Below are 14,503 nucleotides of genomic sequence, written 5' to 3' on the forward strand. Positions count from 1 at the left end.
GGGGAGCCCTGTTAGGTCCCCACAGGGAAGGGGTGGGGGCCTGGGAAAAGCTCAGAGGAGGACAGGCTCTGGGGGAGGCGACTGCTCTGGCCCCCAGAAGGCTCCAGCGGCCACGGGTTCACAGAATTGAGCGCATCCCAAGCGGCTCAGCCGGGAGGCCAGTGAGAAAGCCCTGAGACCAGACCGGGCCAGGGCCCCGGCGGGCGGAGGGGGGCGGGGACAGGTGCCAGGCCTGCTGGGAAGGAGGGGAAGGGGGCGGAGAACAAGGACGCTGAGAGACAGGGCGGCCCCACCCTCAGCTCTGCGGCTTGTCCATCAGATGTCCTTTCAACGTCATTACCTTCTCAGGGCGGCCCTCGCTTGTGACAAATATCTTAGCTTTATCTGTAATGAGTGCCAGCCGGCTCTGCTCACTCAGTTCTCTAAACACCGCCGTGTGACACGCAATGTCCCGGGTCGCTGCCCACGTGCATGGGGGCTTCTGAAGCTCCCCCAGGTCTCCTCCGAGGAGCCCGTCAGCACCAGCAAGGGCTCAGTGAGGCCCCTCCCGGGGACGTCCACACGCCTGACACCTAGGAGAGCAGGAGCCTACGTACAAAACGTCATGGAGGGACAGAAGTGAGGAAACAGAGAGGACTTTCTGAAGGTCAGAAAGAGATCTGACTACCGTTGGACATTCAGCAACACCACGGGGTTTTACCAGCAGAGAAGTGCAGCTGGGACCCCCCGCCGTCCCCTACCTGACCCCGATCTTGAACATGACCCCTTGAGGTGAGGAGGCCTCCGCTGGAGATGGCGGTCTCATAAAGTATGTACCCGGACGACTGCCCACTCCCCTGGTTCACGGAGAGCTTCTCCATGGAGACGGGCTTGGCAGACCGGGTGGGCTGCGGCAGAAACAGGAGTAAAACCTGGGCTAAAGGTTCGGGCTGGAGAGGAAAATTTTAGAAACTCCCACTGAAATCCGCTTCCCCAGAGGAGAAACCCCGAGCGTCTCAAGCACAAGAGTGAAAAAACGGGGTGTGTGTAACGGTAAGTGTCACACATAAACTGCCCTCTTTAATTTCCACGTTTCCTCATGTTTCTTTGCACGTGCCAGCCAGTGATGCATTCTTGTTTTTCAGACGGAGAAGCTGGAGTCAAGAAAGTGGAATGTTTTGAATGTGCTCAGCAGTTCACGAAGGGCTGCACAGCCCCAGCCCAGGGGCAGCTTCTGCCCACCCTCGGCCCCCTCTCCTCCCTTTCCCAGCTGAGAGAGTCACCCTGTGCCCAGTCCGGCTGAGGACGATCACACATGGACCACTCAGACGGCGCTGACTCTCCATGTCCGTGGACCCTCCTGCCCACTGGGATCCTGCGTCTGAGGGTCCATCGATGTTCCTCTCCCAGCACTTACCCATCCCACTCTTTTTCCTCCTCAAACAGCAACACCAACACCCATCCAGAAAGTGGAAGTTTAGCCAGTGTCTTCCCTCTCCCTCGTCCTTCACACCTCCTCCTCCAGCCACCACCTCCTCAGAGTCTGCCGTTGGCACCTGCTTCATGGACCCTCCTCCCCACCCATGATCCCGGCTCAACACCTGCAGACTTCTACCTGGTCTCAGGGCCGGAGCCTGGTCCCACTCTAATCCGTCCCCATCTGGCGGCCAGGGAATCCTTCTGAAATGCGAGAGGGTCAGCTGATCCCCATCCTGCTTTAAAATAGCTTCCCACAGCTTTCAGAGAAACGTTCCAATTTCTTAGCACAAAAACACGGCCCTTCAGAACTCCTTAGAGAAACAGACGGCTCCAAGCCGGTGGCACCACACCACCTGCAACATCCTAGGGAACCAAACAGCAAAGAAGATCTCAGAAGCTCCTGGTGTCGTGTCAAGAGGACGGGAGCCAACTTAAAGGAGCTCCCGCTAGTCTAAAATGGGACAGTGTCAGCATCAAGAAGAACGGCTGCCTTGGGGCAGAAACACGTTGAATGTGTTAAGATGTGTGAGTTTATCATCAAACAAAGAGCGGTAGAGTCAAAACAGCTCCCTGGCTTCCTTCAGAGCCTATCCGAGAACACGCTCGTTATCATCCTGCTACACGAAAGCACTCGAGCTCCGTCCCGACTGTCCCGGGCAAACTGTGCATCCAGACACCAAGACAGCCGGTGAAGGAAACGCTCGTCTGCGTGGCCGGCAGCTGAGTAAATGCAGAAGGGACGACAGGCAGACAGTGCCACTCTGCAAGCCCCTCTGAGACGCTGGGTGCAGGCAGGTGTCATCACAGCCGCTGAAACCGCTAGGCAGACGGTGACGGGAAGATGCATAATGAACAGACCGGGGCCTGACTCCACTGACGCATCACGGAAACAGAAACAGCCAGCCACTCGGTGCCTCGGTGTGCACACAAGCAGTCCAGCAGCACCACCGACGGAGCAGAGCTGCAAACAGTTAAACGGAGACCACCACACCCAACTCCATCTCGCCAAGCATCTCTATCAGTTCACAGAAAGTGCAGGGAGTGTAAGCGCCTGTCCCCAGACACGCGGGGACTAGTGAGCCCAGAATGACTTGAGACTCAACTGAGAGCAGCATGTGACTGACCTAAATCAGCTCCTGAGGCAGACAACCCGAGGCGCAAAACTGACGAGACAGCGAGGACGCCTGACCGCGGGCTGTGTGGTGCACCAGCTCGGGGGCCAAGCGGACCCGTCCCCTCCCAGCTCTGGGTTTCACGCGTCCCGTGGGCAGCCTCAGCTGGCCGCAGTGGGGCATCTGCACCCCAGAAACTGACAGACACTGCTCGTCAGAATTCTTCTTCCAGGGCGTCAGTGGTGAACACGTCCCTGGAGACACTGACGACAAGGGTCCTTACAGTCGCCACCACCATCCCCATCGGGGGTGATACTGATTTGGTTGTGTTTCTCAAAAAGAGTCTTCATCTTCTGAGACACATACTGAACTGTTTACAGCTGAACTGTACGATGTCTGGAATCTGCTTTAAAATAATCTTGTAACGAGTGGAGGGTTGGGGGAGAAAGGGTGTAAATGAAAAAGACTGGCCAAATAGCGATCAAGCGGAGGCTGGGTGTGGAGCACACAGGGTCCACCGCTGTTCTGTCTGCTTTGCTGCATGTTTTCAAAATTCCATAAGAAAAAGTTGAAGACGAGACCACAAAGGCCCCAGTACCAGGCTGGCTCCCTGCCGCTGTGGCCCCACAGGCTTCCCCCCAGGCCTCCCTGCAGTTTCTTCTGTGCCCCCCGAGCGGTGTCCACGGTGCACCAGCTCCCCCTGCCCCTCCACCCTGCTGTCCCCTCACTAGCTCCTGCTCATCCCTGGGATCTCAAAGTCACCGCAGGTGGACACGCTCTCGGGTCTGGTGGCCGTCAGCTTCCTGGCCGCATCTCTGTAAGAACAGACTGCACACACTGCTCACTTACTTTGTGCCAAATGCAGAGTTTGCTGTTCAATTTACACAGCTATCCTGACTATCAGCCTCATTCTACAGGTGAGGAAACGTAGGTAGAATGAGGTTACACGGCCTCCCTCAGGTAAACACTGAGCAAGGACCAAACCCAGTGTGGCTCCAAGCCTCCCTGACGATGCTGGCTGCCCTGGCCCCTCCTCTGGGCCCTCTGACCCCACCTCTCCTCCACTCAGCTCTCCCACCGCCCAGACGAGGGCAACTTCCCAGAAAGGCGGTTCCGAGGCACTACGGTTTAGTTAAGTGTTGTGTGAATGACTCTGCGGTTTCCTCTAGACCAGTGGCTTCAACCTGTGCCCCTCTGGGTCCTCAGGGAGAGTCCAAAGTGGCACATGGACCATCCCAGAGGAGGAAACTGCCCCCGACTCAACCTCGCTTTACGGACTGAGCTTCGCAGCGAGTCTGAAGGAAGAGCCCCTCTGCCAGGATGAGCGCGCAGAAACGCTTGCCCTGGACCCAGGCCCTGGGCTCCATCCCAGTCGTCCCCAGAAGGCTGAGGCGGCTGTGGAAGGCAGTGTCCCCAGGACCCTGAGATGTCTGCAGTGTTCTTCAGGTTCAAATTTCCCAATCTGAATTCTGAATCTAGGCTTCTTATCCTGAATTGTGAAATTAGGAGAAGGAACTGAAACCTCAACGACTCTTTCTGTTCCCAGTGAGTTGCTCCCTGTTCTTTGAGCGAAGCCTCTGCCCTGTCACCATCCATCCCACAGTTCGACACCCTGGGGACTCTCACCTCATCCAGGTAAGGCAGGGCGTCCCACAGTGACATGTAGTATGTTGCTGTCACTGGCTTATACACAACCCTAGGTCGAGACTCTGGTTGCGGGGGCCTGTGGACCTCTGCAATGAAAAACAGGAGGTGGAGCCCTTCCAGGATCCTACCCCAACCCGACTCCAGGGCCCAAGCCCCCTGCCATCCCACAGCCAAGAACGAAGGGCCGGTCCCAAGGCCTGCCTGCCCGTGTCAGGGAGAGTCAGAGGGCAGGCAGCAGTTGCGCCACAGGCTCTGAGCAGGTGCCCTGCTGTCCGGGAAGTGGAGGAGGGACATCGCTCCCTCCTCTGGACCAGTGGTCCTCCACCCTGCCTGCCCATCCCAATCTCCCAAAGTCCAGGGGGAAAACACAAGTGCACAGATTCTGCCCTCTTCTCCCCATTTCAACCAAGGCACACTTGTCCAGCAGCTCTGGGAAGAGCCTGGTGCCTCTGGTTTTTAGAAGTTCTGCAGGATTCTGACGTCCAGCCCCAACTGAGCAACGTGACCCTGGAGGTGAGGGCTAGAGGGCGGATCCCATGCCTCACGCAGACCTGAATCCCCAGCGCCTGGTGATAAAACACACTGGGGCAGACTGGAGGTCCCCTGTCCCGCCCAGGGAGGGCATCTCTACCCATCCCCTCCCCTCTTCATAGCACAGAGACCACGAGGGGGGCTGAGTTACCGTTTGGATTGAGGTTGTGGCTGGGTACCGTAACAGAGCGGAGAAGCTCTTGAAATGTAACATACTCAGGTGTATAATCTCCATCCTCTGTCAGCAGTGCCCCATAGTCTGAAAAAATAAAGCAATCTGTCATTTTCCCCGAGAAAGCCCCAGCTCCAGCAGAGGAAGGGGTGACAGGTGACACTTAATTCTTCATACGGCAGCTCTGCAGTGGGAGGAATCTTTGAGCATTAGACTAGAAAATGCCAAATCCTAGCTAATCTTAACCAGGTGACCCCGCCATGCTTTCCAAGGGCTTCAACCAGAGGCAAAGGCATCAGTCCCTGGAGGCAGCAAGTCCAGCTGACAGCCCGAGACACTCGGATCCAGTGGTTTCCCCTCCCGTTCAATTTCCAACTGAACCTCTTTCTTTCTTCACCATTCATGCTCCCCTGGGTGTCTCAGAAGAGCTGCAGACTCAGGGAGCTCCAGGAATCAACGCCCACCACCCGGCGTATCAAGAGTGCCAAGGAGCGGGTTCTGCGGGGAGCACCCTATGAGCAAGGGTTTGCAGGGTAGAGTGTCAGGCTAAGCTGGCGAGTTCCCTGCCGGCAAAGTCCCACAGCCTGGCTTCTGGTTGTGGATCACCTCCAGTTCTGTTGAAAGAAGCAAAGGTCTAACCCTCCACCCCCACCAGGAGCTAAAGATGAAAAGACAGGCAGCTGCAGGGGGCCAGGACTTGCCATAGCTGGTGACCGTGGGGAGGTAACTGTGCAGGGGAGCAGATCCACCCATGAAGCCAAAGTTGGTGCCGCCGTGAAACATGTAGAAGTTGAGGGAGAACCAGAAGGCGAGCATCTCACGGGCATCTCTCATGACCACTGTGCGCGGCAGGAAGAAGCGAGGGGGTTCATGTTGGCGGACAGGAATTCCCCCTGGGGATCCTGAAACTGCGCTACTGAATGCCTGTCTGTGCGCCCTTGTCTTATGCAAACGTATGTCCAGCTCAGGGTTTCTGAGTGGTTCTCCGGGTGCCCAACCTGAAGGCATGGCACCAGAAAGATGTACCTTCAGCCACACTTTCATGATCTCTGTCACTCGCCCAGGAAGGACAGGGCAGGTCATCTGGGGCCAGATAACATTACGCTCCACCTAACGTGTTGTCCCTGAAGGGCCCTGCCTCTCAGAACGACTCACTCGAAGTATTTTACCAGCCTCAACAAAATACTGCCATGCTGGAGACCTGGCTAATCCCGGTGACTGTGGGGCGCCCACTTCTACGTCGTCATTTTACCTGCACAGATGCCTGCAGGGGGCTATCTGGCCACACTGACACCCAGAAAGCTGCAACAGCCAGCAGCCGCGTCCCCCATCGCACAAGTACTCTAACCAGCGGGGAAAGCGGGCGGGTGCCATGTGCGTCACATCCTCTCCTGAGGAAGGAGCCACGGAGCACTCACGATGCGGGTCCAGGCTGTGACGGAGAGCGCCCCACCCGTCCGGGGCGCTTGCGGTGTACACGGTCATCAGCACCGGGCTGGGGCCCTGGGAAAACAGGAGTGCCAGCTCAGCCCAGTCCGGTGCGGTCAGGCGTCCCGACCACGCCCAAGGGCATCGCCGCAGGCTCCTGTCCTCATCCCCCACGGCTCAGAACACCCCTGCACAGCCCCTCTTCTGCTGCCCGGCTCACGTCCTGCTCCGGGTCTCGCTGGTCTGCTCGTGGTTTCACTGGCTCGGGCCCAGGTAAAATCAGCAGCATGGCCACGCTTCCCTTTCCAGAACGAGACCCTCCTCGCCCCTCGGCCCACCAGAGCAGAGGTCGAGTAAGGAAGTGCCTGACCCAGAGAAAGCACTAAAAATGTCCAGCAAACCACTGCCCAAATGCTGGGTCCCATCAAGTGAGAATTCCCGGACCCCAGAGTCCCGCGCGTTTCCTGTCTCCATGCTCTTTCCATCCCTGTGTCACCTGTGCCTTCACCTTCCTGAGCCTCTGGGATTTGCAAGCCTCTCTACTCAGGCTTGGACCCCAGTCAGTTCGCCTCCCAACTGCACTCCTAGCTGTGAGTCAGTGCCTCCTTCGGGTTTCTGCTCTCACCACCGGCGGCTCCAATGCCGGGACCCTTGCACCCAGCCCCCCGCAGCGTCCACGTTCATGCCCAAGCTGCTGAATGCTTCAAAGAAAGTGAAAGGGGGAGAAAAGCACGGCCAACTTTATCCACCACAGAGCACGTGGTTTGACGTTGTATGTATTTCTGCCTGACACTCTGCATGTTTAACATTTTAAAATAGTCTACTAAGTTCCCAAAATGACGTTCTCACCTTTTTAATAAAGGCTAATCATATGGAAGCTGTGTGTTCCATGCACGCTCAGCCTCACAGAATTCCCAGATCACAGGTCCTCACATCAGCCAGGGCTTTCCCTGGAGGATTCCAGCCGGCCACTCCCCACCCCAGGCAGGCACCGCAGACTCCAAGCAGGGCCCCCGCAAGCCACCTTCACTCTCGCGGGATGAGGGAGGGAGCCATCACCACGAGAGGCAGTGCATTCCATTTCTGGGGAACGCAGACTGTCAGAAACCACAGCCCACATGCTGAGCCAGTGTGTGCTCTGTCACTCGCCGACGCTGTTCTGAGCTCCAGCGCTGGAAGGACTTGCCTTCCACAGGAAAACACGCCAGACTTCTGAAGATGCCACCACATGGGTCTCCCCTTCGTGAGAGATTCACTCCCAGTTCCTTCTTTTATCTTTTTTTGTATCAACATGCACTTTATACTCTTTTAACAAATTTCAGTAGTGTTAGCGACTCTAGTCATCAGCTGTATGTCAGACGCTCAGAACATACCTTGAAAGTGGAAGTCTGAATCTCCGCCACCCTCTGTCTCCATCCCTCGATGACCCCAGCCTCTGGCAACCGCTCCTCCAGCCTGTGGTATGAGTCCACGGTTTGCTCTGGTTTTCTGAATTCCATGTCTGAGCGACACCGTAACTGTTATATGTCTTACACCGTCTGGCTTATCTCCCTTGCATAATGTTCTCCAGTTCCATCCATGTTGTCACAAATGACGGCTTTCCTTCTTTTTTAAGACTGAATGTATTCCATTTTATGCACACATCACATTTTCTTTGTTCATTCATCCGTCCTTACACACTTGGGTTGTCCCCACGCCTTGGCCACTGTGAATAATGCTGCTATGAACCTGGGAGCACAGATCCCTCTTCAGGATGGTAACCTGACTTCCTTCCTGCACACCTAGGAATAGGACTGCTGGGTCGTAGGGTGGTTCTGTTTTTAATTTCCTGCTGAACCTCCATACTGTTTCCATGGTGAGCGCACCAGTTTACATTCCCCCCAGCAGTGCCCCAGGGCTCCCTTTTCTCCACACCCTCCCCAACATGCTATCTCCCGTCTTCTAAACAAAAACTTTTACCAAGGTAGTAAATGGTGTTTATGACTGCAAGTGGACACAGTGCTCCAACACATTAATACCCTGTGAACTTCAAAACACCAAATGCACTTATAGTAGTGTTACCGGTCAGCAAAATGAAGGGGCAGGAAGCTTTACGACTGTGAGTGCACCAGTGTTCCCGGAAGGGCGGCGCTGGCCAGACGACCACTCAAGGGCCTCATAGCTCTGGCGTGCCCACCGTGACAGACACGGGCCAGTACTCAGAACTCCCTAGGTTCCTGCAGGTCCTCACCTTCCGATTCCCCTGGGGAATGGGAGTCGGGCCAGACATCCTGACAGGTGTGAGGCGATGGCTCATGTGGTTCTGACTCGCATTTCCCCGGCGATTAGGGGTGTGGAGCACCTGTTCCTGCACCTGCTGGACACTCACATGTCTTCTTTGGGAAAATGTCTATTCAGGACCTTAGCCCATTTTAAATCAGGTCCTTTGGTTTTCTGCTGCTGAGCTGTGCGAGCTCCTTGCCTAGCTTGGGCGTTAGGCTCTCATCAGCCCCGCTCCGCAGGCGGCCTCCCCTCTCGTCGCTGGTTCCCTTAGCTGCTTTAGCCTAATCAGCCCCATGTGTTTACTTCTGCCTTTGCGGCCTTGGCTCTGGGCGTCAAATTCAAAACCTTCCCCAAGACTGCTGTCAAGGGGCTCAGTTAGCTCTTCGTATTTTCTAGGAGGTTTATGGCTTCAAGTCTCACGTTCAAGTCCTTAGTCCACTTTGAGTTGTTTCTGGAGGAAGACAGAGCTCCAGTTTGCATCCTACTGCATGTGGATATCCAGGTCTTCCAAACCATTTCTTACAGGCTTTCCTCTCCCCGCTGTACATTCTTAGCGCCTCTACTGAAAATTAATTGACGTAAGTGCACAGGTTTATCTCTGGACTCTCCATTCCGTTCCATCCATCTGGCTGGCTGTATGCCAATACGGTACTGTTTTGATTCCCACATTTGCAATACAGTTTGAAACCAGAACATGTGATGCCTCCAGCTGTGACCCTCTTACGATTGCTTTGGCTGTTTGGGGTCTTTTGCGGTGCAATACAAACTTTACAATGTGTTTTTTCTGTTTCTGTGGAAAATGCCATTGGACTTTGATAGGAACTGCACTGAATCTATAAATGGGATTGTTTTCTCAATTTCTCATTCTGATTTGTTTTACTGTAAAAAAAATACAAGTGGTTTTTGTATATTAATTTTGTATCCTGTAATTTTACTCAAATCTTTTGTTAGTTCCAGCAGTTTTTGGTGGTTTTTCAGAGTTTTCTACGTATAATATCATGTCGCCTGCGAACAGTTTTCTTTCTTTCTTTCCAGTTTGGGTGCCTTTTGTTTCTTTTCTCAGCCTTACCTTTCTAGTTACGACTTCAAGTCCTGCATTGAATGAAAGTGGCAAGAGTGGGCATCCTTGTCTTGTTCTGATCTTGGAGGAAGTGCTTTCAGTTTTCTACCACTGAGTACTTACGGGATGCAGCAAAGGCAGTTCTAAGAGTGACGTTTACAGAAATAATGCCTTCTTAAAACAGGCCGAAGTTTGGGGTTGTTGTTCCCATTTTCATTTGTCTCAAGATCTCTTTATTTCCCTTTTGATTTCTTCTTTGACGCATTGGTTGCTCGGGAGCATGTTGTTTAATCTCCGCATATTTGTGCATTTTCCAGTTTTCTTCCTGCAATGGATCTCCAGTTTCACACCACTGTGGCTGGAAGAGATGCTTGAGATAATGTGAATCTTCTTAAACGTAGTAAGACTTACTCCACGGCCTGGCATATGACGCATCCTGGAGAACATTCCACGTGCACTTGAGAAGCTGTGCCTTCTGCTGCTGTCGGCTGGACTTCTGTCACGCCTATCAGGTCCATCTGGTCTAACGTATAATTCAAGTCCAGTGTTTCCGTATTTGTCATGTGTCTGGATAACCCGTCCATGACTGAAACTGGGGCACTGACGTCCCCGCTAGGACTGTGCTCCGGCCTGCCTCTCTTCAGGCCTGCAAATGTGCTTCATGCATCTGGGTCATGTAAAGACCTTCCGTGACTCTTGGTACAGACATCTTAAAGTCTCTTTGGTCTGCTGTGAGTACAGCTACCCCTGCTTCTTTTGGCTTCCATTTGAGTCCGTCTTTTTCCACCCGTTCAGTTTCAGTCTATACGTGTCCTTAGAGCAGAGATGAGTCTCTTTTAGGAAACATACAGTTGGGTCTTATTTTTTTTAATCCACTCAGCCACTCTATGCGTTTCGATTGAAGAACTGAATGCATTTACATTTAAAGTCATTATGGATAAGTGTGACCTTACTGTCGCCATTTTGTTGTTTTCTGATTGTTCTATGATTCTTTTGTTTCTCTCTGACTCTCTGGCTCTTGTGTGTGTGTGTGTGTGTGTGAGAGAGAGAGAGATTTGACGACTTTCCATGCTGGTTTGCTGGGAGTCTTCTCTCTTCATCTTCTGTGTGTCCACAGCAGGGTTTTGCTTCGTGGTTACTGTGAGGCTCACATAACACATCCCACACTTACAACAGTTATCTCACTAGTAACAACTTCAAATGCATTCTGAGGCTCTACGTTTTTCTCCCGTCCCTGCATTCTGTGTTTTGACATCACAATTTACATCTTTCACCTTGTGCATCAACTAACAAATTATTATGCTTATAGCTGTTATTAATAGCTTTGTCTTCTAACCTCCACACTAGAGTTGTAAGTGACTGACCCACCACCACTACATTAGAATATTCTGAACTTGACTATATACTTACTTTTACCAGTGGGTTTTATACTTTTATATGTTTTCCTGTTACTGATTAGGATTCTTTCACTTCAGCTTAAAGAACTCACGTTAACACTTTCTCGAAGGCTGGTCTAGTGGTGCTAAACCCCTTTAGCTTTGGTTTGTCTGGAAAACTACTTACCCTTCCCTCAATTCTGAATGACAGCCTTGCCGGGTACAGTACCCTTGGCTGGCAGGGCTTTTTTTCCCTTTCAGCACTTTGAACATAGCACCCCACAGCCTTCTGCTGAAAATCACTGAAGGTTTCTGCTTAAAACTGCTGACAGTCTTTTGTGGGCCCCCTGGCGTGTAACGAGTTGTCTTCCGCTTGCTGATCCTACGATTATCTCCCTGTATGTAAGTTCTGCCACGTCCATTACCACGTGTCCTGCTGCCGGTTCCTTTGGGCTCCTCTTGCTTAGGACCCCCGGGCCTCCTGGGTGTGGGTGTCTGCTTCTCTACACAGGGTAGGGAGTTTTCAGCCATTATTTTGGTAAGTGAGCTTTCTGCCCTTCTCTCTCTCTTCTCCTTCTGCAACCCTTATAACGCACATATTGCCTGTCCACAAGCCCCGTAAGCTGTCTTCGCTCTTTTTCTCTTTTCTCTTCAGATGGATGAATCCCACTGTGCTGTCTTCAAGTCCATCGATCCTTTCTTCCGCAGCATCTACGTCTGATTTCCCATCTAGTTCAGCCCTAGCTCCCCTTAACTGTGTAGGCTCTACCTTGCCCAGTTTGGACAGGATTCTCTTTGGTAGAAAAACGCAAAAACAAACTAGGGGGCCTGAAAGCTCTGTTCTCCCCCTACATTCAGGTAATGCTAATGCTCCCACACCGTGTGCAGGCACAGCCCCAGACCGCTGGGAGGACTCCCGCGGACACTGCCCCATCACTGTGCTTTATCTGTGTCTTTCTATGGGGTTGGGGGCCAGGCATCATGGGCACATGACTTTGATTTAACTGCACCTAGAACCACTGATAGCAGGCATTTCAAGTGCACAACAGATCTCAGTTTTAACTGAACGAATCACTACTGAGAATTCCCCCAGCACATGAGCTCAGAGGTCTGAGCACGAGCGAGAATTAAAATGCCTCCCTCTCTGAACGGCCCTTACCTGAAAGGAAGAGAGCGTTTCGTACGTGGCCTTGTTTATGCTCCTCAGGTGGAGGGTGGCCAGCACTGCGGGGGGAGGAGAGACTGCGTGTCCAGTGGCTGGGGATCCGGGCCTCCGCCAGCACCACCCATGGGCCTGCTCACGGGTGGTCACAGTAACACCGTGCAGCCACGGCCAGCGAAGGTGGGGCCCACGTCTGTGCCCACGTGGGCGCCACGCAGAGCCTTTCAAGAACACCTGTTCACCTGGCATTCACGGTGAGTGACCCAGGGAACAAGAAAGTCAGTTGGAATAAACCACTTTGTGCTGATGAATAAACAGGAGCCAAGTGAAGCAGCTGAGCCCGGGGAGAGGAGGGCGTCAGGCCCAGCCCTGACCAGAGGCCTCCCGGCTTCATGTGCAGAACACACTTCTGTCTCACCCCACACACAGTGGAAGGCCACCAACGAGCCTGGGGAGAGACCAGCAGGGGACAAAATGCCAACAGAACAGCCTGGGTTAAAGATTCCAAAGGCACGTCCTCTGCTCCGTCTGCACACGACCTTCCGGTTCCTGCGGACTCACCCTGCCTCCCCGGCTGCTCTACTGAATTTGAGTCTCTTCCCTGCTTTGAGTCTCTGTCTCATTCATGCGATGAGTGCCTGGGGCTGGGCCAGGGCAGGACCTTCCCTCCGCATCCCCTTCAAGCTCAGGCCTGACCATACGGCTTGCTCTGTCCCAGCCCGGCCCAAGACAGGACCGAGGAGGAGGGAGCGGGTGGCTAGCACTCAGGGGCAACGGCTGGGGGGTGGGGGTGTCAGGGAGAAGACTGGCTCCTGAGTCAGCTTTGCCTGGAAGCCCCACCGCCAGGCCATCCCCAGGAAAGGGGATGACGAGGCTTCGGGAACCCTCTTCTGCCTCACACCCAACTGGCAGAGAAGGTGGGCGGCCCCAGCACAGTACCGTTCTTGACGCGGCCTCCCGTCAGGTCCTGTCCAGTATCCGCGGTCATGAGCAGCGTCTTGACCCCTCTTGTCACCAGGGCCTGCGGAGAAGCCGGAAGGTCAGTGACTGGCCAAGGCCCAGGGGACGGTGCCTCCCTGGGAAGAGCAACAGCTCTTTTCATTTTCAGCTGAACAAAAGTTGCAAGAATTTGTTAGCAGTACACCTGGGACAAGGAGAACAGAAAAGGCGCTCTTCGGGAAGAGGAAAATGCTCATAGAGACAACACTCAGAGCTGCAGAGAGAGGGGAAAAGCTACCAAAATACATTATGTGGGTAAACCTAAGCGACTCTATACGATAATAAAAAGAATAATGCCATGTGGGTCTAAGACACACACAGCATGGAAAGAAATGACAACACTAGCACCGAAGGGAGAAGAGGGGAAGGTGCAGCTGAACTGTCTCAGGTGTTTCCCTTGCCCTGGAATTGGCAAATATACTAACTTTTATCAGATATTAATGATTCAGGATGAATACTATAGTGTCTATGGCCAAGTCTAAAAAATAAGTGAAAAGTGTGTAGTAAGTTAGTAGAGGAGAAAACATAATAATAAAAATACTCAGTCAACTCAAAAAAAGAAAAACCAGAGAGAAAGCACCATAGACAGGTCGGAGAAAAAGAGTGAAAATAGCAAGATATGGATTTAAATGCAAATATCAATTATTACATTAAATCTAAATGAACCAAATATCTCATTTAAAAGACAAGAATTTTCATAATGGATTAATAAAAACAATTTCTAATTATATATTGCTTACAAGGTATGCATCTTAAAAATATGGATGGAAAAACAGAGTAAAAGGATAAAAGAGTATGTATTATACAAACAACCACCAAAAGACAGCTGCGATACCCACAGAAGGGAAAATATTTTAACATCTCTCTTTGCCTTACATCAGAGTCACGCAGGTAGTTTCCAGTCCCCTCTCTAGGGCGTGAATGCATGGAAGAACTAAACTGGACCCCATTCATCTCCATATCCCACGGTTCCATGCAATCTGTAGGTACTCAGGATGTTTGCGCCACAAACTGACAAAGTGAGAAAAGAAGTAGGTAAACATGGAGGAAAAGTAAAGGAGCACTTACCTGTTTAACATACGGCATGTATTTTTCATCCATATGATACGAACCATATTCATTCTCCAGCTGCACAGCAATAATGGGGCCATCTTCTTGGACCTGAGGGTCAAGGAGATGAGAGTCTGAGAGTGATGTGACCAGAGGGGGAAGGCTGGATGTTCTCAATCTGTTGTCGCACACACGTATTTCTAGTGCCATAAAAAGCGACGTATTTCTAGACTCGCCCCCAAGTAC

The 14,503-nt window shown here is 52.6% G+C and overlaps 1 protein-coding gene across 14 annotated transcripts in view; it reads right to left on the reverse strand.

Moving 5' to 3' along the window:
- The window catches only part of LOC102536196 (beta-galactosidase-1-like protein 2), a 33,515-nt gene that overhangs the window by 3,662 nt on the left and 15,350 nt on the right, over positions 1–14,503 (reverse strand). For 11 of the 14 annotated variants that reach the window (XR_012066679.1, XR_012066677.1, XR_012066678.1 and 8 more), the window contains exons 7-14: positions 14,276–14,368; positions 13,148–13,229; positions 12,206–12,270; positions 6,339–6,423; positions 5,622–5,759; positions 4,900–5,007; positions 4,197–4,303; positions 741–887 (exon numbers count right to left, since the gene is read on the reverse strand). Coding sequence is in view for 9 of the 14 variants with exons in the window: in XM_072954012.1 (XP_072810113.1) it covers positions 741–887; positions 4,197–4,303; positions 4,900–5,007; positions 5,622–5,759; positions 6,339–6,423; positions 12,206–12,270; positions 13,148–13,229; positions 14,276–14,368 (825 nt within the window). In the remaining 5 variants the exon portion in view is untranslated. The remainder of the gene's footprint in view (positions 1–740; positions 888–4,196; positions 4,304–4,899; positions 5,008–5,621; positions 5,760–6,338; positions 6,424–12,205; positions 12,271–13,147; positions 13,230–14,275; positions 14,369–14,503) is intronic. The other 3 variants (XM_072954013.1, XM_072954014.1, XM_072954019.1) reach the window with 3 other exon arrangements.

This window comes from Vicugna pacos, chromosome 33, assembly GCF_048564905.1.
Source record: "Vicugna pacos chromosome 33, VicPac4, whole genome shotgun sequence".
NCBI lineage: Eukaryota > Metazoa > Chordata > Mammalia > Artiodactyla > Camelidae > Vicugna > Vicugna pacos.